At 44.9% G+C, this 26,266-nt stretch overlaps 2 protein-coding genes across 2 annotated transcripts; one reads left to right on the forward strand and one right to left on the reverse strand.

The window, feature by feature from the left end:
- Window positions 1-329: 329 nt before the first annotated feature.
- On the reverse strand, window positions 330-1,156 carry EMC5 (ER membrane protein complex subunit 5). Its single transcript, XM_037416226.2, has one exon. It carries the CDS (start codon window positions 1,011-1,013, stop codon window positions 702-704), a length of 312 nt encoding a protein of 103 aa, XP_037272123.1. The 5' UTR covers window positions 1,014-1,156; the 3' UTR covers window positions 330-701.
- Window positions 1,157-1,666: 510 nt separating this feature from the next.
- Cortactin (cortactin) lies at window positions 1,667-24,642 on the forward strand. The gene is made up of 14 exons (XM_037416227.2): window positions 1,667-2,183; window positions 9,584-9,660; window positions 11,490-11,619; window positions 12,260-12,370; window positions 13,363-13,417; window positions 15,310-15,420; window positions 15,897-16,007; window positions 16,511-16,566; window positions 17,134-17,200; window positions 18,774-19,150; window positions 20,896-21,160; window positions 22,117-22,209; window positions 23,135-23,190; window positions 24,117-24,642. Exons 1-14 carry the CDS (start codon window positions 2,094-2,096, stop codon window positions 24,195-24,197), a joined length of 1,680 nt encoding a protein of 559 aa, XP_037272124.1. The 5' UTR covers window positions 1,667-2,093; the 3' UTR covers window positions 24,198-24,642.
- Window positions 24,643-26,266: the final 1,624 nt, after the last annotated feature.

A 26,266-nucleotide genomic window follows, 5' to 3' on the forward strand; every position in this document is an offset into this window, starting at 1 on the left:
TGTGTTGTTGCACTGCTTATCATAAAAATGCAGGTTTGATACCCAGCCACAGCAGCCCTACTTTGATACAGGCAAAATGCAGGAACATCCATGCATTCAGCTCTTGCAAAGTACCACCTCCAAGTGGTCCAATTCAGTGTACCTCATAACCATGTTGTAGTTTTGGCATGTAAAACCCCAGGATTACGTGGAAACTGAGAAACGGCACCGTGTTTATTCCCTATCTTTCCTGTTTTTGCACCGTTTCTGGTTTTCCATGGACGCATACCAATCGGCCCAAACAAGCACTCTAGCACAATATGTTTCCACATGGTTCAACAACGCACGAGCATGATAGTGAAGTGCTTTAATATACAATCTGAAAAACTCTGCCAAGGTGACACCACATATAACCGACAAAACGAGCCCCAACCCAAAGCGTGCACTTATACTGCAGAACACATCTACACAGTGCTGTGCTAAACCCCGCTTATACACATTTCAAAAAAAGCCCTCTCTGTCGTAGCATTGACGACGGCAGAGGTTTCTCTATCCGAGAAAGCACAGAGCTTTGCTTCTGGGTTCGATACGGTACACTCGCGGTGAAGATTTCGACGCCAGCGTCATCGAAGGCAGGCAGCCACCACGTACCAGTACAAACAGCGGTCGCGATAGATGTTGCAGTCGTTCACCATCGCGGCATGTTCCAAGTGTCCAAGCTTCTAACTTCTAGCCAGCGCTCGGCCGCGGTGGCAGAACGTGTAGAAGGACGGCCGGTTTCCGAACGTCTCGAAGGTCTTGCTCTCCAGTTCGACCGTGGCGCGGACTTCCTTGAAGTCGCCCGCGATGCACATGGTACCGTACATGGTGATCAGCAGGCACAGCACGCTCTGGAAGATGATGTCCAGCGGCAACACCGTGAAGTCCTGCTCGGTGAGCCGCAGGTAGGACCGGTGTTGGGCCGCCGATATGGCTGCGTGCACCAGTCCCACGATGCCGAGCGTGGCCATCAGCTTGGGCGCCTTCGAAGGCATGCTTTCGACGCTTGGGTGTACGGGCGGATGGAGCCTGGCCGCGGTTTAAAATTGGTAGGTGTTCTGTGGCTACGTTGCTTCGCTGCAGCAACCGCTTAGTCCGAGAACATCAGTCGACAAACGGAAACCCACAGAAACCCTCCTTGCACGGAAGTAGACACTCTAACGGAAGTCACGCGGTATAAGTGTTTTCTGTGGCACCTTGATTGACAATACGCATGAACCACTTCAGTTTCACTAATATTTTATGGATGATAAATGTCGAAAGTCATTAGCCTTCTGTTTTTAAAGAGACTTAATAAGTCATGCTAGAACGCAATAATACTTATGTGAATACCTGCTAGAGTGCTCTAAGTAACATAACGCATCAATTCTTTGCGTCATTTGTTCCTCCACAGCATTCTACAATATTGCTTCAAAACATTTGCTACATTATCTCTACAGCGCACTATTTACTTCAGTGTTGCCTAGTGAGTTTGTAGAAAACTTTATAAGTTTAGCACAAAATTTGTGACAATTGACAACACTGAGGTTTTTTTTATTCATGCCTTAAAGTCTCCAGTTTTGCCAATTTTTTTTTTCAGTTACAAAGCGCCTTCTTTGTTTTATTTTAGTTTTAAAAAAAAGCTCCACACGTTGACAACAAGTGATCAAGCTTAACTCCCCCAATAGCTTCGAGGCTTTTGTTGTGTTATCTTTCCAGCGTACTGTACACACAGTGTTGCCACACAGTTTCGTCACCGATGTTTCCAGTTTGTGCGTCGAAAGGGTCGCTCGTGTGACGATTGTGACTCACGGCGCGCCGGCTTCGTTCTGTGAGAGTGCGTTATGAGCCAAATCAACGTTCCAACTTCGCTGGTGTTCGCCTGCTAAAGTACCGTTTCAGCACCTCCGCGTGTTTCAGCGGTGGGCCGTCGTATAATCTTGCGGATAGCGGAGAGCTCCTTACCGGCCCCGCTGCTGCGGCTTGTGGAAGTACGGATATACGAGTGTTATCGCGTGGGGCGGAGGTTCCTGTAAACACGCCGAGCCGTCCGATACCTTTGCCGCTGGCAACGCAGCGACTGATTCGCTTGCACCATGTCGACTTGGAAAGCAGCGGTCGGCACCGATCTGAAAGTACAGTCTCAAGCACCCGACGACGACTGGGAAACCGACCCGGATTTTGTGGTACGTATTGCACTACACAGTCGGCGTACTTTATAGAAACGAAACGACGCGACCTGGTTCTTGGATGCGCTACCTACACAAGTATGCTGTTGGAAGTTTCGAGCATGCGCTGTTTCAAACAATTGTCAACGAAGAGATAGACGTACATGTGGTTAACGGGAGAAAGCGCATATTCGAAACGTTGACGTGAACCAACTAGCTCCGTCATCGCCTTACTGACAGGATATTGTTGCAAGTTTCGTTGTACAAACAGCTAGCGATCGCATCCATGTGTGGTTTTGGCGTGTAGAACCCCAGACGTAGAGTGCTCCAAAGCTGTCGCGGTTCTCCGTTTTCAGTGTCAGATCGGGACTTCTGTGGGCGTGTCCAAGTCGCAAAAAGCTTGACACTTGTTTCTCAAACAACTCCTCTTTATGCGCCTGAAAGACGCGCCTCACAGACGGGTTTAGCGCAGCGTGGTTTGTGTTCATTCCGGCGGCTACAGCGTTCCGAAAAACGGAAACCTCCTCGTTTTCGCATCGGCTTGTGCGTGACGTGAAATAACTGTCATCCGCCGGTGCTTCGCTCTGTCAAAGCGACCGGCAATCCATCCGGCGAACTGCTCGAATACTTCCTTTGTTTTCGGTGTGCATCACCTCTGTGTTCCCGTCTAACAGCGTGACGTGAAGTGGGGTGTGTCAGCCTAGCCTGTTGCGCACTCGCTGAAGCGAGTCGTTCCCGTTGTACTTGTTTGTTGTTGGCATTAGCGGCGTCCGTTTCCTCCTCCTCGAATCAATGAATGCCACGCCGTTTAGCGTCACTCCAAATTGCCCTGTAACATAGATAAGCTCCGCCCACAGCTCCGCCCCGTAACATAGATAAGCTCCGCCCACAAAACCGCGGCGCACCTGCCATTCGCCCGTGAAAGGCGGTTGTGCCAGCTTCTCTTACGACAAACGTCCTTTCTCAGCTAATGTGAATTACTACGCATACGAAATATTGTCACAAAGACACAGGCACGCAGGTACAAAATAGGGCGTTTACTTTCGCAACCCAAGGGCCAGAAAAACGCGAACACCAGAGCACGCGCACACAGATCTACTTCGTTGTCCTCTTCAGATGCTGGCTACTATAGTTGCCAGCCTACCTTGCGTCAATTCCCCCCTTTCAAGAGAGACCGTCCTGGTCGATTGATTGAGATGCTAGAGGTGGCCATGAAAGAAAAAAAAATGTCACGTCAATGAAAAAAAAAGCTCACGCTGTTGTGGATAATAAGGAAAAAGTTCGAAGTGTTCATAAGTCGCGGGCATAATACGGTTTCATCCGTACTACATGGACTACTTCTGGACGTGGACGTCTTCGGTTTAAACTGGTGTCGAAGCTTTGGGGAACTACCTCGTAATTCACGTCACTGAGGCAGCGCACAACTTCGTAAGGGCCAAAGTAGCGCCGCAATAGCTTCTCCGAAAGCCCACGATGTCGAACTGGTGTCCACACCCATACATAGTCACCTGGTTGATAGTGGACGCTCCTTCGGCCTTGGTTGTAACGGCGAGCGTCGATATCTTGCTGTGCGCGAATGCGGTTCCGTGCAAGCTGGCGGGCTCCCTCGGCTTTCTCAACGAAGTCGTCAACGCTGTCATTTCCGCTGTTGTCCTGGTCTACAGGGAGCATAGCGTCTAACGGTGTTGTGACGCGACGGCCATAAACAAGCTCGAATGGTGTTAGGTCTGTGGTCTCTTGCACAGCGGTGTTATAGGCAAACGTGACGTACGGCAAAATTTCATCCCACGTTTTGTGCTCTACGTCAACATACATAGATAGCATGTCGGCCAATGTTTTGTTTAACCTCTCCGTCAAGCCGTTTGTTTGGGGATGATAAGCTGTTGTTTTCCGGTGGTTGGTGTGCGTCAGCTTGGTGACTTGTTGCAATAACTCTGCCGTAAATGCTGCTCCGCGATCGGTTATGAGAACAGCAGGTGCACCATGGCGCAAAACAATGTCGTGGACAAAGAATCTGGCGACTTCAACTGCAGTTCCCTTAGGCACAGCTTTGGTTTCTGCATAGCGAGTCAGATAGTCGGTCGCGACAATTATCCACTTATTTTCTGAGGATGACGTAGGGAAGGGACCAAGAAGATCCATTCCTACTTGCTGAAATGGTGCTCGAGGTGGATCTAAAGGTTGGAGGAAACCGGCGGGCTTTGCGGGTGGAACTTTACGCCTCTGACAGTCACGGCATGTGCGGACATAGCGCTGAACGGACGAATACAGCTGTGGCCAGTAGTACTTCTGTCGGATGCGCGCTAATGTCCGAGCAAAGCCTAAGTGGCCGGCCGAAGGATCGTCGTGGCACGCCTGCAAAACTTCCTCACGCAGTGCCATTGGAACGGCGAGGAGGAAAGTTTCCTGGCTGCTCTCAAGATTTCTCTTGTAGAGAACATTGTTCCGCAGGCAATACGTAGCCAAACCACGCGAGAGTCGGCGTGGGACGACAACGTCTTCTCCTTGAAGATGCTGGATGACAGGAAGTAGCTCAGTGTCCTCACGTTGAAGCTCAGCCATCCGCACCACATCGACGATGCCAAGAAACGGTAAATCTTGTTCAGTGTCAGATGACGTCGGGGAAATAGGAGCACGAGACAGGCAGTCAGCATCTGTATGCTTATGTCCTGATCGGTAGACCACCGTTATGTCATACTCTTGAAGGCGGAGGCTCCAGCGGGCGAGGCGGCCTGATGGATCCCGTAGATTGGCAAGCCAACAGAGCGAATGGTGGTCACTGACCGCTCGAAATGGCCGGCCGTATAAGTAGGGTCGAAACTTGCTAATGGCCCAAACGACTGCTAGGCACTCTTTTTCGGTGGTAGAGTAATTAGCCTCTGCTTTTGTGAGACTGCGGCTCGCGTAAGCGATCACACGCTCTGCGCCGTTCTGCCATTGAACTAGAATAGCTCCGATTCCCACGTTGCTGGCGTCTGTGTGGATCTCGGTGTCGGCAGTGTCGTCGAAATGTGCCAGCACTGGAGCTGTCTGCAGTCGATTGCGCAGCTCTACGAAGGCTTGTTGTTGTTCTTCCGTCCATACGAACGGTACATCTGGCCGTGTCAGTCTTGTAAGAGGTTCCGCAATTTTCGAAAATCCTTCGACAAAACGGCGGTAGTACGCACAGAGTCCGAGGAATCGCTGAACAGCCTTTTTGTCTCCCGGACGAGGGAAATCGGCAACGGCAGCCAACTTCTCCGGATCTGGTCGAACACCCCCCGGGCTAACCACGTGGCCGAGAAACTTGAGTTCCTGATAGCCAAAGTAGCACTTTTCGGGCTTGATGGTAAGGTTCGCTCTCCTTATTGCAGTGAGGACACTTTTTAGCCTTGAAATATGCTCGTCAAATGTGGTTGAAAACACAACGACATCATCCAAGTATACAAGACACGTCTGCCACTTTAGTCCAGCTAGTACAGTATCCATCATGCGTTGAAATGTGGCGGGAGCGGAACAGAGACCGAAAGGCAGCACTTTAAATTCGTACAGCCCGTCAGGCGTCACGAACGCGGTTTTCTCACGGTCGCCTTCGTCAACTTCAATTTGCCAGTACCCTGACTTGAGATCTAGTGATGTGAAGAACTGGGCGTGGCGTAGACGGTCTAAGGCGTCATCAATCCGTGGCAGGGGGTAAACGTCGCGTTTCGTGACTTTGTTAAGCCGTCGATAGTCAACGCAGAAGCGTAGTGTGTTGTCTTTTTTTCTTTACTAAGACAACAGGTGACGCCCACGGACTTGTCGAGGGTTGGATGACGTCATCATTCAGCATTTCTTGAACTTGACGTTTAATCACCTCTCTTTCCTTCGGGGACACACGGTATGGATGTTGGCGAAGAGGCCGCGCCGACTCCTCGGTAACAATGCGGTGTTTTGTAACGGTGGTACGCTGAACTTTCGATGCGGTGGAGAAGCAGTCCGAGAATTCCCTCACAAGGTTTAGCAGCCGCTCTTTTCGTGAATCTGGCAAGTCTGGATTAACGTGAATGCGGCTTCCCAGGTCAGCACAAGCTTTTGCATGTGGTGAAGTCGTATCCATTGTGCTGATATCGAAAAAGTCGGCTATTTCACTGAGGAAAGCGACAGTAGTCCCTCTAGGAACGTGCTGAAACTCATTGCTGAAGTTGGTCAGCAGAACTCGAGAGCGTTTATTCTCTAACCGAACAAGGCATCGGGCTATGCATATGTTTCGTTTGAGCAGCAGCGGGATATTTGCCTCAGCAATACCTTCATAGTCGTTGAATTCGTCGAAAACGTCGCAGGCTACCAAGGTGAACACGCTACTCTTCGGCGGTAACGTGACGTCATCGTCAACAATTCTCAGAGCATTGACGTAACTGCCGTGAGGGTTGCGCGCTAAAGCGTGTGCCGTAGAAAACGTCTGTACATCTTTTTGCTGTTGTCGCTGTCGTCGTAGTGGAGGATCTTCCGTAGAGTCAGCGTCAGCGGCCTCACCTCCGGAGGTCGCTGAACTCAGTTTTCCCGACTTGCAGGACTGGGTGAACGGCGTCTTGGAGCGCCGCGTGAATAGGCTGGGCTCGGTGACCTGTAGCGAGCAGGCGACGACGAGCGAGGCTCTTGTGACCGATGTTCAATACTGCGACGATTCGAGATGAAACTCTCTATTTCCTGTGGTCGCTCGCCAGGTCGTGGACGAGGGGCATTAGGCGAAAATCCACGGAGACCCACACGACGATATGGACATGTCCGGTAGACGTGTCCGGCTTCCCCGCAGTGGAAGCAAAGGGGCCTGTGGTCGGGTGTACGCCAGATGTCACTCTTTCTCGGTCTTGCTTCGGCGATCAATGGTGAGCTGCGAGGGCGGAAGCCTACCTCCATTTGTTGAGCGTGTCGCTCATTGGGGTAACATACGCTGGTGGAACTGTACGATGGACGACGTCGCACTGCTTCCGCGTAGCTCATCTCGACGCAGTGCCTCTGTTGTGGCGCCTCGGATGGTTGGGGAGCGTGAACGGCTTGCCGTAGCTCGGCGCGTACCATCTCCGCAACGGAGAGCTGCTCTGCAGGTGAAGCAGTCACCTGCATCTTTTGTAGCTCTTCCTTAATGAGAGCTCTGATAAGCTCTCGCAACGCGCTGATGTCATTGCCGAGAGTGACAGAAGTGACCTCACTTGGGTTTACACCACGGTTATACTGTCTGGCACGCTGTTGAAGGGCCCTCTCCATGGCAGTGGCTTCCTCATGGAACTCCGCAAGTGTCGCAGGCGGGTTTCGAATCAGGCCGGCAAAAATCTCTTCTTTAACACCACGCATTAGGTGGCGAACTTTCTTGGATTCGGACATGGAGGGCTCCGCACGCTTGAAAAGCCGATCCATGTCCTCTACGTAGGTCGTCACTCTTTCGTTAGGGCCTTGAAACCTTGCCTCTATAGCACGCTCCGCTGTCTCCTTCCTGTCCTCTCGAGAAAATGCCTTGAGGAACTGCCGTTGAAACTCCTCCCATGACGTAAGCGCTGCTTCATGGTTCTCAAACCACGTTTTCGCGGAGTCCTCCAGGAAGCAGTACACATAGCGTAGCTTACGCTCTGGTGTCCAATCATTGATGACGGCGACCCGGTTGAAATGCTCGAGCCAGTCGTCGGCATCTTCAAAAGCAGCTCCATGAAATGTCTTCGGCGTCTTGGGCTGGTTGATAACCAGGTGCGCTGGTGCTGGCGCGGTGACGTTAGGCGGGGTTTGATTCATAGCCCTCTGACGTTCAGGCAGCAAACCGTGCTGTGGCTCGAGTCCCTGGAGACGACGGCTGGAACGTACGTGCACAGGGGTAAGTTCGGCTGAGCTACTCGATGGACTTGCGTCAGGGGTGCTCTCAGGGGACCGTATCATCTACCGTGCCCAGCACTTCCACCAGAAAATGTCACAAAGACACAGGCACGCAGGTACAAAATAGGGCGTTTACTTTCGCAACCCAAGGGCCAGAAAAACGCGAACACCAGAGCACGCGCACACAGATCTACTTCGTTGTCCTCTTCAGATGCTGGCTACTATAGTTGCCAGCCTACCTTGCGTCAATATTAAAGACTCGTCGTTCCTACCAAAACATTGCGTTTGGCTCAGCATAGATGTCTGATGAGTCCCTAAAATTCGCTAAGACATTCAAGTTTCTGTCCCGAAACCAGTGACACCAATCCGGGTTTATAGGCAACCGGTGATGAAATGTAAGAGATCCGACGGTAGCTCCAGAACACACAGCCTAGCTAGTAGACGCAGCAAAAATGGACCGCCCCGCCGCGGTGGTCTAGTGGCTAAGGTACTCGGCTGCTGACCCGCAGGGCGCGGGTTCGAATCCCGGCTGCGGCGGCTGCATTTCCGATGGAGGCGGAAATGTTGTAGGCCCGTGTGCTCAGATTTGGGTGCACGTTAAAGAACCCCAGGTGGTCTAAATTTCCGGAGCCCTCCACTATGGCGTCTCTCATAATCATATAGTGGTTTTGGGACGTTAAACCCCACATATCAATCAATCAGCAAAAATGGACCCACCAGGGCACATTTCTACTTTCTTTAGGTTATGTGAGATGGGTAACAGGCGATTATAGATGCACCCAGGAAGCGTTTGTTCAAAACCTGCCCCTAAACTGAGACACTTGAATGCATAGTGTTCAACGAGCGTTACACTTTCTTGATATTTCTGGCGGTCAATGTCGTCAATGCTGAGGCAGCACATGAGATCCATCACACCCTCTGGTCAGTGTCGGGTGCCCATGTGGCAAAACTCGCCTATCTGAAACAATCGTAGAGTTCCTGACGTCTCGAAAATGAATAAGCGCAGTAGGTTGAAGTGGATTACTGGTTAAACTGTACAACACATGAATGTAGTGCATGCGTGGTTGTGTACTGACCCTTGAAATAAACGCAGATCGCACAAGCAATACCACAACTCTAGTCAGGTTCCTTGAACACTGTGTATTGTGGTATGCCAGAAACGGGGAATCATTTTTCGACCTGTGGAAAATTTACTACAGCAAGAAAAACTTCACAGATGGATCTACTCCGGCAGTTCTAACATAGGCTTTAGAGGATACTGCTCTGGACCCTAATGTTCCACCATACCGTTAAATTTTGTAAGGGCGCAATTTTCAGCCATTCATAAAGGCCGCAACAGCCCTCTGGGCCAGTCAGAGTTGACCAATGATAGAATTTGACAATTTCCAGAATACCATAATGTATGTATGTATCTTAACAGGCATCCTTGTCTTATATCGTCTTCACAGAGAGTGATCGTGTTTTGTAAAGCGCAACTTTAAAGGCAGCCATTTCATACTAAGAATTGTAGCTGCAGCTCTGAATTATTTATAAGAAAGGTGTTGGCTCTGCCAATAGTGTGCATTCCCATATTGGACTATTAAAATGTGTTGCAGAACGATGTGACCGAAGAGGAACAACGCTGGGGTTCCAAAACTGTCGAAGGCTCCGGACATGTTGCCGATGCTGTCAAGTGAGTTTTTTAAGCATCATTGCTGTTATCTTTTTCTTTCTTTTTCAGTGTATAGAAACAATGCATAAGCTTGGGAAACATAGGTCCGTATTCACAAACCAACCTTACTCTCATGTGATGTTTTCCGTATGTTGCCTTTGAGGGGCCAATGTCACGAACTTCTAAAGTTGTATACGACTATTGCTTAATTTTGCCTCTGGAATGCCTTTGAATTTATGTCATAGTTATGCAGGGGTAATAATTCTATGGCAAAAGTTATGAATCATGGTCAATAGATGTCTTGATCAATTTCTTTTGTGTTTTCCTATTTATTTATATTTACTGTATACTGTCATACAAGGAAAAACTTGAAGGTGACAAGATTCGTTGAATGCGATTGTGTAACCAGGCCCTGTTCACAACAAGTTTGCTCAATCACTAGCCCAGCTGTGCCATTTGGTAAACATCTAAACCACGCTGCTAGAAAAGGAATGTCTGTGCACCTGCAAAAAGGCCCTTTCAAACTATCGTGAAATGCTTACTGGAAGTGCTGTGTCAAGATGTTCACTACAATACAAATGTTTTTCTTATTTTTTATGAATTAGTGACGTGTGCACCATGCGTACGCAAGGCAACACGTGCACCAGTACACATTGTTGATGCGATGATGATAGCAATAATTATGCCTGCCCACCTTGCATTTGGTGGGCCATTAAACCAACCGCTCATTGCACAATTCGTATTTTGATGTCTGGTGTGATTCTGTGCTTCTGCCTCTCAATATTACATGTTAATGACACCCCTCGCCCCATGTAAGATTCATATAAATTTTTGTTTTCTTCCTCAAAGCGATTTCGAGCATGAGCACACCTGCTTTCCATGCAGGAGTCCTGAACTAAGTCCCCACTCGAACTGAAGATTTTTATTATTGATTTATTTGCATCCATCTCGAATGTTCGCTCATGGGTTACGCTGATTTTTTCGCTCACAACCAATGACACTGGGACTTCTGTGAAACGAGCTCTTTTGCGCCATCGCATTAAAATTTGTGTGCTTAATCCTATTATAAGAGAAGTGCACCAGGGAGCAGTTATTGCCCTTCATTTGAGGTCTCTCTTACACTCAGCGCACCTCAGTCTCACTTTCCGTTCAACCCCTATTTTGACGTAGGCACATCGGTGTCTCTTGCTGCGAATTGTCTCCTACATCAGTGTTGCTTATAAAGTGGTCCAACTAAGTATGTATATGGGTGTATTAGATTGGTCTAGCCTACATGCTCCAGCTTGCAGTGAGAAATATTTACGACAGGAAACTGGTGATCCAAGCGGGGGTGGTCATTGCCAGTTAAGCTTATCTGGAGGGGCAGCCACACCTCAACGCGGAATGCTGAAATGATTGAGAATGATAAAGATTCGCAGAACACAAAAAGATGGGCATATGCATCCGTGATAAGCGCTGCCTTTAGACTCTTTGTAACAGTGATGTTACAAAGAGCTTAAAAGGCAGTACTCATCACCCATGGCATAATACTATGTACAGCCACGGGTCTGTGTAGAGTACACGAACAGTTGGTTTTTGCTCTGCTGGGCGCCACGTGATGTTACAAAGAGCTTAAAAGGCAGTACTTATCACCCATGGCATAATACTATGTACAGCCACGGGTCTGTGTAGGGTACACGAACAGTTGGTTTTTGCTCTGCTGGGCGACACCTTGAGGCTGTTTCGAGCTTTGACTTGGCAGGATGACTTTATGTTGGGACTTGCTTTTGTGAGCTGGTCTAACTTGTGACGTAAAGCACACTGTTAAAAGTTATAACAATTAGTGCTTTTCTCATTTTTTTCCCTTCCAGTATTGCCGAACTCCGAGAACAGGTAGCCAAGGATGATGCGGCCTACAAAAAGCGTGTGCTTGAAGAACTGCCCAAGGCCTCCTACGGCTACGGCGGCAAGTTTGGTGTCCAGAATGATAGGATGGACAAGGTAAAGGAGCATACTTTTACGAGCCTGCTTGCACCTCACGACTTGTATTGAGAAGTCCGCTCATTTCATGACATCACCCTGTGCCTTCCGTCACTTCTATGAGGCAATGTATATGATGGCCAGCGTACAGCAAGATGCGAGATCTGCATTAACTCAAACGTATGAAACCTTGTGTAATGCATTTTACAAGCCAAATGTGAATTCTCACTCTATTACAGCACGGTAAGGAATCACTGTAAACAACAAAAACTACAGTTGAATTTCATCACTAAGGAAGTTCCATCCAACATGTTAGAATGTTCGTTACAAACATGTGCATGTTGCATGCTGATATAACCTAAAAAGCACTTTAGATTTACTTCATTATGTGATACACATAAACTCTGGGAACTCCACTCTCGGGGAAACTTTGTACTTCATGCTGTTGGCTAGGCTTTGAACTGGTTCAAATTTTTCGTGAAACTTTCGTACTGCAAACATTTGTGGCAGAATTTAGTTTTACTCTAGTGTTTTTGAGGTCAACTTTGTAAATTTTTGCTGTGCTTGTTTTATCTTGCACTGCTTGAAAGACAACAGCAAGTGCCTTTGTCTCATGCCCGAATATATGCAAACGCGAACATTCAGATTCTTTTTTTCACAGTCGGCCGTCGGGAATGATTACATCGCGTCACTGCACAAGCACGCCTCTCAGACAGATGCTGTCAAAGGCTTTGGCGGGAAGTTTGGCGTGCAGAAAGATCGCCAAGACAAGGTTTGTGCTGAGTGGAGGATGATTCTAGCACTTATAGTTGTAACGTTGGTGCTTGTCTTTTATTTATCGTCGCCCATATTTGCGGCATTTGTTAAAATCCTTGGATGCTATTATTATCATTACGCAAACTTGTCCGCATCCTTAGTATAGACATTGTGGATCCTGTGCACATTTGAAGGAGGTTCTGCTCGCCTGAATATTGTAGTCATAGAGTCTTTACCAAAATCTGCTTGCATATAAAATAATCTTTTAATATGTAATGTTATCTTATTATGATGATGAACAGTACAGGTGCCAAATTGTCAGTTAAAAGAGCCATGAAAAAAAAAAACTGTTCCTGGGAAACGATAAACGAATACACTTGTCAGTTCACAGTAGGGGCCTATTAATGATTATAACCTGTTCTTCATTTCCAGAATTGTCGTTATTGCTATTTTTCTGCTCTTTGCAGATGCAATGTGATATCCACTTTTCAAGAAAGCATCTTGTTGGTAATCTGGCATTAAGTACAGCTTAGTTTTTAATTAGAGGCCTGAGGGTGTTTCATGCACAAATGCAATCCTCCGTGCCAGTCACTGTTGATGCAAAAAAGTTGAAGAAAGAGTCCAGTTATGATTAATTTATTATTATTCAGCTGTTTTTGTTACTTAAGAGTAGACTCTCTTAAATCTAAGACTAACAAGTTGTTCTGCATTTATGCCGTGAATGTGCATTCACACGTCCTCATCGTTCATTAATGTTGGAAGTACTACAGTTAACATAATAAATGATACATTATGCATAATTACATGTATCGCAACTTAAAGGAAGCGAAATGTGTAGTGTGTTGCGTCGATTTTGGTGCCATATTGTATGCAAGCATTATTATATTATAGTGTAATCACTTGCTGAGAGGACTCTTGATAACGGAATGAATAAATATATGGACAAATCAATGCACAAACAGCACAATTTAAACAGTAACTCTCCTGCCTTGTCTTCTGTTTTCTCAGTGTGCCGTAGGCTGGGAACACCATGAATCGGTCGAGAAGCACGCTTCGCAGAAAGGTGAGTGGCCCCGTTGTCAACTTGTTTGTTGCTTACGGGAAGTTCGCGGTTGATTGTACATTGTAGGCCTTCGCACTCATCACTGCATAAACACTCGTCCATGAAATCATGTGTCCCGTGTTTTTTTTTACCCTGTAGCTTTCTTTGACGCATGATTTCAACTTGATTGTGCATATTATGCTATTGGACTTCCAGGAAACGTTTTGTGGGTGCCTGTTTCAAATGGAATTTTTTTCGTTTATATAAGCACATTTTGCAGTGGTGGTTGTAACTCATTGGCTCCCAAGCAGTGTATTCCAAGTAGTGGGGGGCAGAATAATAAAAGGCCGAAATGTAAAAATGTTCACATAATACTGGGGTTCAGGTGCAAATGAAAGAACCACAGGTGGGCATGGAAATTTCATGGCGTGATTTTAAATTCTCATAGCTCACTTTGATTTGATTTATAAATGTGTTTTAATGGCACAACTTTCATCTCTCATGAAAATCACTTGACAACCCTGCAAAAAAATTCACCTTGAAGAGAATACCTTTCATACAAATAATTTCTGATAATATTGAAGTACTATTAGAATTGTTTTTGAAAAAAGTGAATCAGAACCTTCCCTATCTTCGATCTCCTTATTGTAGATGCATATATTTGAAAGAGAAATTGGCAGTAGCTGCATAATGGCACAGGATTTTTTAGCAGTATAAATTCTTTCTGCAGTCAACACTATTCCGATTGACATGGGGAACAGTGTAAGCGAGAATCTTCTAAATAGCTTTTGTATGCTGACAGAGTCGAACGAAGCGGTGGCTCAGCTCACAGCAAAAATGACCGAAGATGCAGTAGCTAGCGACATCAGAAATAAGTCGGGAGATTACAGGACTGTGGGCAGTCAGGGACTGTGGGACAGTGTGTCCCAGTGGGCACAAATCTACATTTTGTGCCCACCGGGACACGCTGGCACGGACAGGAGCAACAAAGCCGCTCATGTGGTCGTGGCGCAGTCAGGCGGGCCCGGCTATTTATTAAGCACCCCACACCCCAGTTTGTGGCCATACCTGGCGGACCTCTTCAATCCCTACCCAAAATTGTTGCACAAAGGCTCTCCTAGCAGAGTTTTTTTATGCATTATACTCGTGTAAAATTGAAAATCAATTGTAAACGAAGGCTATTACAAACTACACTTCTTATCGATGCCCACCTTGTCAAAAGTTATGCAGAGCAGATTTGCACAACCTCATTTGGATCTGCTCAGCTTTCTCTTGAGGAAGAACACATCCAATGCCTGCCCCGTGATGACATCAGAAGCTTAGGCGTTGTGCTACAATGTAATGACGAAGCATAATAAGCACTTGCAGCCTATGCTAGTATTAGTGGTCTGTTTTGAGCAGTGTAGAAGAGGTTGACCATCTCACATAAGAGAGCGACTCTATTGAACCTCTACTGAAAACGAATTCACACGAACGGATGTTAGTTTAATGTGCTCATGTTGTACACCCAACAATTTCTTCCCCGCCTATTCACAAACTGTGGCCGGGGGTTGTCATCTACAAAATAAAGGTTCAATTCATTAAATTCTGCAGCCTAATTCACCAGATGTATAGTATTTCTCAAACCACAGCTTGAGGAAGTTTGTTTGGCCAGAAATGTTTTCTCAAACCACAGCTTGAGGAAGTTTGTTTGGCCAGAAATTTACTGCAGTAAAACAAAAGACGAAGAACACTAGAGAGCTTGTTTTTAAAAATCATAGCAGACTACATTTCATTTAGTACAGTGGATGTTCATACTCGCATCTATTGATGCAAACTTTCCTTGACAATTTGTTCTAGCATCCTTGACAATTTGTTCTAGCATTTTCTTGCCGGTGTTTTTGTGGAGTAATGTAAGCTTTGGCTGATCACAGACTACAGTACCGGATTTGGTGGCAAGTTTGGCGTCCAGAAGGAACGCCAGGACAAGTCTGCTGTTGGCTGGGAGTTTCACGAGAAAACACAGAAGCACGCATCACAAACTGGTAAGTTCTGGAGTTGTGCTGGATTCAGCGTGTTACATGGAACACCTGGAAGCATCTGCAGTTTATGTATTTGATAAATTTAATTGTACTAATACTTTGCAGAAAAAAAGTTACGTGCTAGCTTGCGATTTTGTTGGCAGTGTCTGCACAGGTTATTGTTGGAGGATTACAGTTAGCATTGCAGATGGGTTGGCATAAGTCCAGTAAATGAAATCTCAGAAATTTCTATGATATCTGCTAGATTCTTTTTTGTGAAGTAAAAAAAGGGTTGTAAATATTATGCATTCAGATATATACTGCTTCTGTTTATGTGTGTATTAGTGTGTGTGTGTCTGTGTGCGTGCATGCTGGAAAGTGCATATGTTCGGAGCTGATTTTCGTCCCTCCTACGTTGATCTCCCAAGCATAGCATTGTGTTGTTGGGCAGGGGTGCGGAAACTTAGCTAAATTTTGGCTCTCTTATTTTTGTGGCTTAGACTATGCCATCGGCTTTGGAGGCAAGTTCGGGGTTCAGAGTGACCGGCAGGACACGTCTGCCGTTGGCTGGAACCACATTGAGAAGGTGGAGAAGCACGAATCGCAGAAAGGTGAGGATGGGTTGGGTGATTCTGTGACTTTCTTGAAGAAGGTGCCAATGCCCAAGGAGAGAATCACACCAAAACTCGGAATTTGAGTTTCTAGAATGGCACCTCGTGTCTGAACTAGCCAGCTAAATTTCTCTCTCTCGAGTGTGTGATCTGCAAGTATCCTCACATTGAAACTATGTGATTAAAGTTCTCCACAAAACAAAGGCCTCACTATTCCAGTGAGGAATCACTTCACCTTTGAAGCAATATCTTTTTTCCCCATTTCAGGAAAATTTATCGAATTTCTATCAAAATGGTAAAATGAACCAACAAGCTATGTCAAAAATTTTGACATTGTAAATTGACCCACTAAAAGGTGTGGCACATTTCATTAGCCTGAATAACTGAGTCATAAAAATATCGTCAAATACTGTGTGACATCTTGCTTACGTGCACATAAAAGTAGCACTTGGCTGTCCATCTTCTGAGGCTGCATGCATTTTATTGTTCACTGTGATGCGCAGATTATTCCAAGGGATTCGGTGGCAAGTTTGGCATAGAGAAGGACAAACAGGACAAGGTAGGCAAGAAATATTTTCACAGCTGTCTTATTTTAATAGAATGGATTGAGGCACTCACAGGTCGAATGAAGTGCTGCTGTGTACGTTTCGCTTGAGGAGCTACGTCTTTAGCGGTGCAATCATTTGTTGGCTATACAATCAAACCTCATGATAACAAACTTGCATCGTACAAGAAAATAAGCTTGTTATATCTGAACATTCGTTATAAAGGTTATTCCTAACCTTTTTAAAGGTTATTCCTATTTTTTTCATTTACTTCGTTATAACCAATACTTCGTTATATTCATGTTCGTTATATTGAAGTTTGAGTGCGTTTATGGTTCGATGTAGTCTAATACCAGAAACAGGCTTGTTTCCGACTGAACTAGAATGTGAACTAGAAGTGTAGTGATACATACACAAAGGTGTTATGTGCAAATTTACGGCTTTGCTGCGGTAGTTTATTATTGACAGGATTTATGGCAAATACTCGTCGAATTATGCATGCTTTACGATTGAGAGTGCTTTTAGATATTCTAAGCACTTTCCATATTACGACGAGCTACTTGCTTGCATCTTCCTCGCAGTGTGCCCACACATTCGCCGAAGTCGAGAAGCCCAAGCCAGCGTACCAGAAACCAAGGCCCGACATCGGTGAGCGTAGCGGAGACTTGCGTCCCCGTGTACTAATGGCGCTCGTTTATTCGTTGTTTTTATTCTCCCGATGGGGGCGAATAACAGCAGCGAGTGCATGTGTATCAGTGAAGCATTTCGTTAGAAGCATGGGTACACATTCTTTATTCTTAGAGGCTTTTTTGCCTGCATCTTAAACTTTGCACATGAGTTCTGTGGAAACTTACAAGGTGGCAGAAGGGTTAAGAAACGGAAAGAAGACAACCACCCGTTTGTAACAGGAAGCCACAAAGAAATCCAGACGGATTTTTTTAGAAAAAAAAGCCTCTTAGTTGCCGAAAAATTCGTCTTGTTCCGTGGTTCGAACCCAAGACCAATGCCTTTCCGTGGTGGCCGCTCTGCCAGTAGCAAATTTTTCGGCAACTAAGAGGCTTTTCTTTCTGAGAAATCCATCTGGATTTCCTTGTGGCTACGTGCTAAAACGGGTGGTTGTATTCTTCTTTGTGAACCCTCCTGCCAGCTTGCGGTTTTCCGCAGAACTCATTTGTAGTACATGTGTCCATGTGCTTCGAGTTGTCAATGAATTTGCCTGCGTGCTGTCAATTGCTAGCTTCCTCGTTAGTTCAACTGGCAGAGCGACCACCCCAGAAAGGCGTTGGTCCTGGGTTCAAACCCCTGGCCAGGAAGAATTTTCGGGCTACTAAGAGGTTTCTCTTTCTGAAAAATCTGTCTGGATTTCCTTGTGGCTTCGTGCTACAAACTGGTGGTTGTCTTTTTTTGTTGTCTTCATCCTAAATTTTTAACTGCAGCTCAGCGAAGGCCCCCTTCAAAATCTTGCACCTAAAGAGGAAGGTTATCTTGCACCTAAGGAGGAAGGGGGGAGCTGTGTCTGCCCAGGATTTTATGGTACAGATATGTATATTTGTACCGTATTTACTCGCATAATAGGCGCATTCACATAATAGGCGCATTACCAGTTTGGCCGCGAGAATTCAGATTTTTTCATTTTTTGCGCATAATAAGCACACCCCGAGCTTGGCCGGGATCGGTAGTTCTGTACTGTATTTGCACAGTCGCAATAGCACGCGCTCTCACATGAACAAAAGCAAGTAAAAAGAAAAGAAAAATGACCGCGGGCATGCCACGCCAGCTCCGCGGTCTCGCCGAGTGAGGTAGAATGGAGGCTTCTGGGGTATCAGAGTAACATTTGCTCTGGGGCCGTCTGCGTGCTAGTGTAGCCTATGAAGGACGTTGTTTCAGCTGTAGTGCAGATATTTGTGACCTTGGTGACGTATACATTGTCAGCGGTCTATGCTGTAGCTGAAAACTAAATTTTCTGAAATTTTACTCCAGGTGATAGGCACACCTGAACACTGAGCTGGATTTCCTAAAAAAAAGTGCGCCTATTATGCGAGTAAATACGGTGTGTGTGTGTATGTATGTATGTGTGTATATATGTATATATATATATATATATACACGTACATACATACATACATACATATACTTACATACATACAATACATACATACATACATATACTTCGTTCTGGGAGTTTACACTGCCTGGAGAGTCCTTTTCATTGCTCGTGCAGAGGTGACCTCGGAGCGAGCCAAGAGCCTGCGTTCGCGGTTCGAGAACATGGCCAAGGCTGGGGAGGAGGAGGCACGCAAGCTCGCCGAAGAGGAGCGCAAGCGGAGGCTTCAGAAGGACCAGGCAGAGAAGGAGGCAGCCAAGAAGGCCGAGGAGGAGAGGCAGAAGCGTCTTCGAGACGAGCACAAGCGGATCGACCAGCTCCAGGAGCAGCTCAAGGCGGCTGAGGACCGAGACGAGGAGGTTTCGGAGCGCAAGCCACGTTCGGACAGTGCCGGAAGCCAGCCCGACGAGTCGGAGCTGATTCGGCCTGGCACACGGAAGAACCACTCGCGGGTCTCCGTCATCCCGCGGGAACTAGTCGTGCCGACGAAGCAGGTAAAGCACTGTTCCAGTGGACTTGACAGTCTGCTAAATTTGGAATATTTCTTCAGGAAATATTTTAAAATTAGGGATATTTGAATATTTCTTAAGGAGGTATCCTTATGTTGTGTTATATTTCTTTTGAGCAAAGCTTTTTAGCCTGAGGCCAGCTTTTTACATACTGAAACTTTAGAGCACACACACGACGACACAGAGGGAGAGATCCCAAGGACCAGGAGTAAAACCAACTAGCTCACCTTTTCGTATTCCAGGTTTTTTATGCAAGTACATGTGAACTGACGAAGTGATCAGTATGCCGAAGGTTAACACTTCCCTATTCACGGGAAAGTAAGACATTTTTGGGTACTATAATAAACAATTTTTCTGCTGCCTTACAAAATTATTGATGCTATAATGTGTGGCATGAATTTGAAGTATAAGAAATGTGCTTTCTACTGATAATAATTTTAAAGTAAATATTACAGTCTTGTGAGAAAAAAATCTTAATATGAAATTTTTAAAAACAAAATGACCATACTTTGTAAATACATCGGCAAGCTGTCTTGGGCGAATGGTGTTGACACCCTGCAGATAATAGCTGTGACCTTTAAAACATGCCAGATATCTTTAGAACAAAGAGCGGGAGCTACGACTTGGTTCAAAGGTAAAAAGAAAAGTTATCTACGGATACATATCAATGTTCCAATCCATTTTTCATCCATTTTCGCTGTCTGTGCCGAAATCGGAGAAGTCGGAATCATCTTCCGAGTCTTTGCTGCTGTCACCATCAAAAAAATTATGAAGTAGACCTGTCAGAATCCGCCGAGACGTGCCACTTCTGAGGGGAAAGTGTGCGATGTCGACACCGTATTTGAAACTGTGAGCACTCGGACCCTCGACTTGGAGGGCAGCTGAAAGTTTCCTTCCTTTGTGATTGAATAAATGAACAAAAAGAAGCAGAACTAGAGAAATAGCTCCTGTTTTATGTGATGGACGACATTAGTTGTCCATAAACACTCCTATTGTGACAAAATTCAGTGGAAAGCCGTCGATAACGTGTTCTCGATCTGTAAAGGTGCAGACAGAAAAGCATCGAAGATACGGCTTGTTGATGCTTGCATAATTCATGGCTTCAAGTGTTAGCCAACAAGGACAACAAAAGAGTGCTGTGTTTGGCCCTCTCTTTTTTATTTTCCCCTGTAAAACTGGTCTTGTATTTCAGAAAACATCAATACCCCTTTCGTTAGACAACTGCTGAGCTGATTTGGAGGAAGCCTGTGTTTTAGAGAGATATCCAAGCTCTGTCAGCCATAATTAATTGCAGAACGTGTCCAAGCAAATTGATTGAACTCGCGGCTTTTGGGTCACCAGCCAAGCATTGTAACTATTTCTCCTCAGTGGTGAACTAAATACCTAAAACTCCGTGACTGTTGTGGCACCATGTTTGTCTTAAGTGGTGGCCGCGAGTCATCGACGGATCCAGCGCCTGTGTCAGCACCCCCCTCCTCTTTTCAGTGCTGGTCGTCCACCTTCTGTCACCACTTAAGGCATATGAGTGGGACAACTGTGAACGCACATTAACAGTATTTATGCTGGATGGGGTTTTTGTACTGATAAAAACAAGATAGTCGTAGCACCGCCCCCCCTCCAGTGTTACTTCCGTCACCCTAAAATGAGTCGCTGCATCTGCCCCTGTCGTGAGTTGTGATGATATTCGGGACTTCTTTTTTTTCTTTTTTTTTTCTCATCATGTTAATAAGGTGGCCAGTCCCGATGTCTCCCCAACACAAGAGACCGAACCGCTGCCTCAGGTGAAGGACACAGCTCCCGCGGCCGCGGTACCCGCAACTCCCGCATCCGTGGTTGCGGCGTCTGCAGAAGTTGAAGAAGCACCGGCACCCTGCGCAGCGCGGGTTGCAGCGGAAGAGCCGGAGCCAGAAGTTGTTGAGGAGGCCCCCAAGAAGATTGTGCCGCAGATTCACCACTCGCCGGTGGAGTCCGAGTCGAGCCCCGATTCGGGGCCTGGTATGTCTTTGCAGTTTGGCACTTTCTTGGCAAGCCGTTGAAAGAAGCGTTGAGCAGTCTGCATGGGGAATTTTCATTTATTTATTTATACCCATAAACATTTTGTGTTGTGTGTAACAAAGATAACTGCACAAAATACAGTAAAAGGCATAATAAAATTCATCATGAGTCGTAGGGAAATGTATGCAAATAAAAACTTGAGATAGCAAAACAACCTCAGATAGAAACAAGCCAGAACTGAAAGCGTGGATATAGTAAAGCAACATGATATAAACAAGTACACTTTATAAATGTAAACGTTATAGTGAACAACAATTTTTTTACTATGCAAACGAGTGATATAGTACAAATAACTTTGATGAACTTATGTAGCATTCAATGTGTTGGATGCCAATTAATTAAAGATAATAGTTGGCTCACTTCTAAATACTGGTTGGTTATGACCTCGGGTTCAATGACCTCGGGACAGAACTGAAACGCAACAATTCTCAATTGCTGTCTTTTGGCCACAGACATTAAGAAGCTTTCGGTGTTAATAATTGACAGAGATCTTTTACTTGTTAGCAAACATGTTAGCGTTTGTGAAATATTAGATTACCAGAGAGGTGCACGACAGGTTTGTAGCCAGAATTTTTTTTTTTTTGTGGGTGTTGGGGACGGAAACGGGGTCAACCACCCTTCACGCATAGTTCAGTGTGCATTAGTGTGCGTGTATACACGCATGCAAAATTGAAAATTTTCAGTTAGTTTGGGGGGCTTAAACACCAACTGCCCTCTCGCCCTGGCTGTGCGGTGTTGCATAACGAAAACAGCTTTGGTTGTATGTTTGTTCATGCGGAGCTGTGCAGAACCAAAGAAAAAAGCAGTTTTTCATTGAAAAAAAAACATTTTTTTTTTTCAATGAAAAAGCCATCTTTGCCTAGTGACCCCAAATGGGTTCCTCTTTCTTTCAATAGGTGAGTCACTGGAAGAAGGGATCTATGAGCATTTGGAGCCAGTGTCGACTGAGAAGAAAATGTCGGCCGTCGCATTGTACGACTACCAAGCTGGTAAGCAGCCACTTCTTGAAAGATTGAGGATTTATTAGGGTCTCATTATCAACCACAATTTTAGGTAGCATTTGCAAGAATCAGTTTAGACCACCTTTGCAGCAAATTTTGCATTACATTTCGCCCCTTGGCAAACTTGGATGAGGTTAGTTCATTTACGGCGTAAAGCAGTTCCCCCTTTTTGATTTTGATAAATCTGCCTCACCAGGTATATCTTAAAGCATTTAGCAGGACTTCTGACAAATTAAGCGAAAGGAAAAGTTGTGGGGGTGCAAAAAGTCAGGGTGTGGGTCCTTGTGAACCTGTGTACCGCTTAGCTTCAAACTGCCTGCCGGGGAGTTGTAGCCTTTAACTTAGGTTCCTAAAAACATTAGATTGTTTCGACACCATGTGAGTTGGAAGTGTTGGCCATGAGTAGATTACAATGTCACAGCAAATAATGTTACACGTAAAAAAAAAACATTGAAGAAATGCTGCAATTGATGGCATCGTCATATTTCTAAACGCAAAGGTTTGTACGGGAGAAAATATGCTGTTTTTTCATTACTAATGTCATGTGTTGCAGTTTTTCATTCCAGCTAAACTTTCTATTCGTAGAAAGGACTGGTCACTTTCCTGTTTTTTATGTGTCAGCTGGTTATGTTTACTGTTGATGAGCCTAAGCCTTTCATCAGAATTTCTTATGCTTTAACATTGTTATACCGACTGCTTGTAAAGGTAAGCTTCACGATTACTCTTAATGTTACAGCTGTACTTAGAGCACGTTGTACATCGTTACATTGTCACAAAGAACATGCCAACTACAAGCAAGCACTCGGCTAGAGATATAATGCTAGTTTTGTTAATTGTACTCTGTGAGTGTTTTTTCTATCTTTGTGAGTACACTGTATGTATAGGAGCTTGATAAATCTTCACTCTAATGCAGCTGACTATGATGAGATATCCTTCGACCCCGATGATATCATCACAGACATTGAAACGGTAAGTGATTGCAGTCAAAACTAAGCTGTATCTGCCTTCACGCGAGCAGCAAGCAAGAAAAGTGAGCAGCCACCGCCAAGTAAATTAAGCACGTGTAATTAAAGTGTTGGAACATAAGAAAATACAATTAGAGTCTTTGAAAAGATAACTTGCTGCTTTGCTTTCGGCACAGTTAAAGGCTGCTGTGATAGCTATTTTCTTGCGTGCTTTGTTAGGTGTTTCTAAGGTGCATGTTTACTTTAACCAGTCTTAGGTGAATTCTACGAAGCTACCCATTGTTTTGGCCACAAATAAGAATTACCTATTTTGAATGAAAGCTTCACATAGTTTGAATTAACCAAGATGAACAACCCACTCTGAAACAGAGGCATGCTTCAAGTTAGCATGCCTCTGCCACTGGATCATTATTTAGTGCATGCTACGCTAACACCTACACACACAAACCTCAATATAACGAACCCAGATATAACAAAGTAAGTGAAGAGTAGTATTCTTGTATTAAACCTAGTGCTAGGAATATATCTTTATAACGAATTTTGGATATAAAAAACTTATTTTTGTTTAAGGTGCAACTTTGTTATGATGAGGCTTGAGTAGTACAATTGTGAAAAGTTTAGAAGTGTTTGAGAAAGGACTTTTTATTTGGCATTTAAGAAGCATTTCTTGAGTTACAAACAAAACAGTCTCTAATTATGTAATGTATGACATGCAAACTATTATATGAAACTATTATCATCTCAGAGTGTACACTAGAATATTAATTATTGTTGAACATTACAAAGCTTGCATAATGGCAGCACTGCCTAATGTTAACTGCCGGTTATCCACTTCCGCAACAATGTCAACTAACAAATATTCATGCATTCCTCTCTAGAACAGTGTCTTTGTGGAAATATGTGGCCAATTTCTGCTGATTCATCTTTCAGATTGACGAGGGCTGGTGGCGTGGAAAGTGTAATGGAAAAGTTGGCCTCTTTCCTGCAAACTACGTTCAACCTCTTTACTGAAGCTTTGCGTTTTGAGGTGAGCTCATCTGTGAACTGCGGTTGTGCCACTGCCCATAGCAGAGATGGCGTGGGTTCTTCTGCAACTTGCTCAATGGCAGTCTTCTTCAGGAGCCCAGCTTTGACCTCGTCTGCACAAACAAGACCTCAGCGTTCGGTCGCAGCTCATTGACGGCACCTTTCCCGAACGACCCTTGGTGGTGGCGTTTTTGCCATCTCCCACTGATTGTCCCTTCGTCAAGCTATCACTTATAATAGCGAATTGATCAAGTGTTGGCAGGGAAGTAGGTTGAGTAGTGTATCGTTTCGGCCATTTATGTCGAAGGCTCCCTTTCCTGGCGTGTTGCCTTTATTGAAAAGACTTGATTGAGACCAGGTCACAGGTTTCATGTGGGACAGGCACACCTTGTCATTTTACTGCAGGTGGTGGTGATTTATATAATTTGAATCTGTGGCATATCGCCGTGTATACGCAAAGTTGCATACACGGCATGATAGGCCAATACCTTGTCATTTTACTGCAGGCCGTGGTGATCCAATACAATTTCAACCTGTGGCGTATCGCCGTGTATGGCCAAAATGAATTGTGTGTCATATGATGGTCATAATGCACGTAGCAGAGCACCAATTGACAACTTTTGTACTTCATAACATCAGAATTTTAGGTTGCTGTTTGTGTGACTACATTATCGCAGTTTTCACGATTACAAAACACTGGAGATGTGAATGGCATTATTATGCTGGTGGTGACACCTCGTGGTGATTTGTTCATGTGGAAAGTGTCGTAAATGTGCCGTCTTCTGCCGACATTTTTTTCTAAAGAAAGTAGTCATTGCAGTTTTATTATCGGGCTATTGTTGCCTTTACATCAGCAGAGCCTGTTTTGCAATAATAATTACGCATGTTTTCGTTGAAACCAATGTCACCAGGTGGCACTGCCATTGCAGCCATTCGCATAGCCTAAGTTGTTATTTATGGAATAGTAGAAATGTTATTCTGTAGATAGCATCTTTTTCTAATTCCGTGAGATGTAGTACATTTATGAGGAAGCTAAAACTAATCAGCTATTCATAGCAGAAGCAGATTTGCATGAATGGTTTTATTTCTCCTGTTTACTGACTCAGTGTAAGCTTTGAGATTTCGTTCTGGAAGATTTACGATGTATGCATTTATGTGTCGTGGGGTGTCCTTGGGACAAATTTGAACGTCGCACGTGCCACTGGTACTTGCACACCATCGAAAAGTAGTGAAAGATGGATGTCATCCTTTTCAACAATGGACGTTGATGTTAGAGTAGCAGGAAGTTGCTTTCTTTGAGCTTGTCTGCCATCGACAGCCGTTAAAGACTATGTCGCCAAGAGCATGTGCAGCTTTGAATTATGTGACTGACCCCAATCTTCTTTCTTTCATTGAGCCAGCAATTTATGGAATTTAGCCATTTTGTATGCGTACTGTTGCGAGATATTATTTGATTTGTGGAGGTCTTTACTGTACTTCTAGAAGTAGTGATTTCTTCTTTTCATAGTTGTGATAATGATTGTGAAAGCAGCGAAAGATGGTTTTGCTCCTTTGGATTTTTGTTGTTGTAACATAATGGACTATAATTGCTTTTATTTTACAGTCTTTGGGTTATCAACTTTGTCCAGTCCTGTTTCTGGAATCCTATAATCAATATATTTTGAAACTATATTTGTGAAATTTTAGAAACTGTGTCATGGGTCCAGTTTTGTGGGATTAAATCACCTGCATCTCATTGGGATTGCTATTCAAGGAAATAACTAAGTTTGATAAATGCTTTACAAAGATATTTTTGTTCTTCCTTCTTGCTTTTTAGAAGGCTTGTTGTATTTGTGATGCCTTCTATTTACTTTTTGTAATTTAATTACCTAACTCATTCCAGCTCCTGGTCTACTTAATTCATATGCCATGCACGTGTAGTTAGAAATGTTAATTAGAGATTCCTGAGGTGGTGCCAAGTTTCTTTCACATGGTATAATATAGTGTGTCATAATGATCCATAGGGAAGATTACGACACAAAGCACATATAACTGGCAGATGTTAGGTATTTATA

The sequence above is a fragment of the Rhipicephalus microplus genome, chromosome 8 (genome assembly GCF_043290135.1).
Source record: "Rhipicephalus microplus isolate Deutch F79 chromosome 8, USDA_Rmic, whole genome shotgun sequence".
NCBI lineage: Eukaryota > Metazoa > Arthropoda > Arachnida > Ixodida > Ixodidae > Rhipicephalus > Rhipicephalus microplus.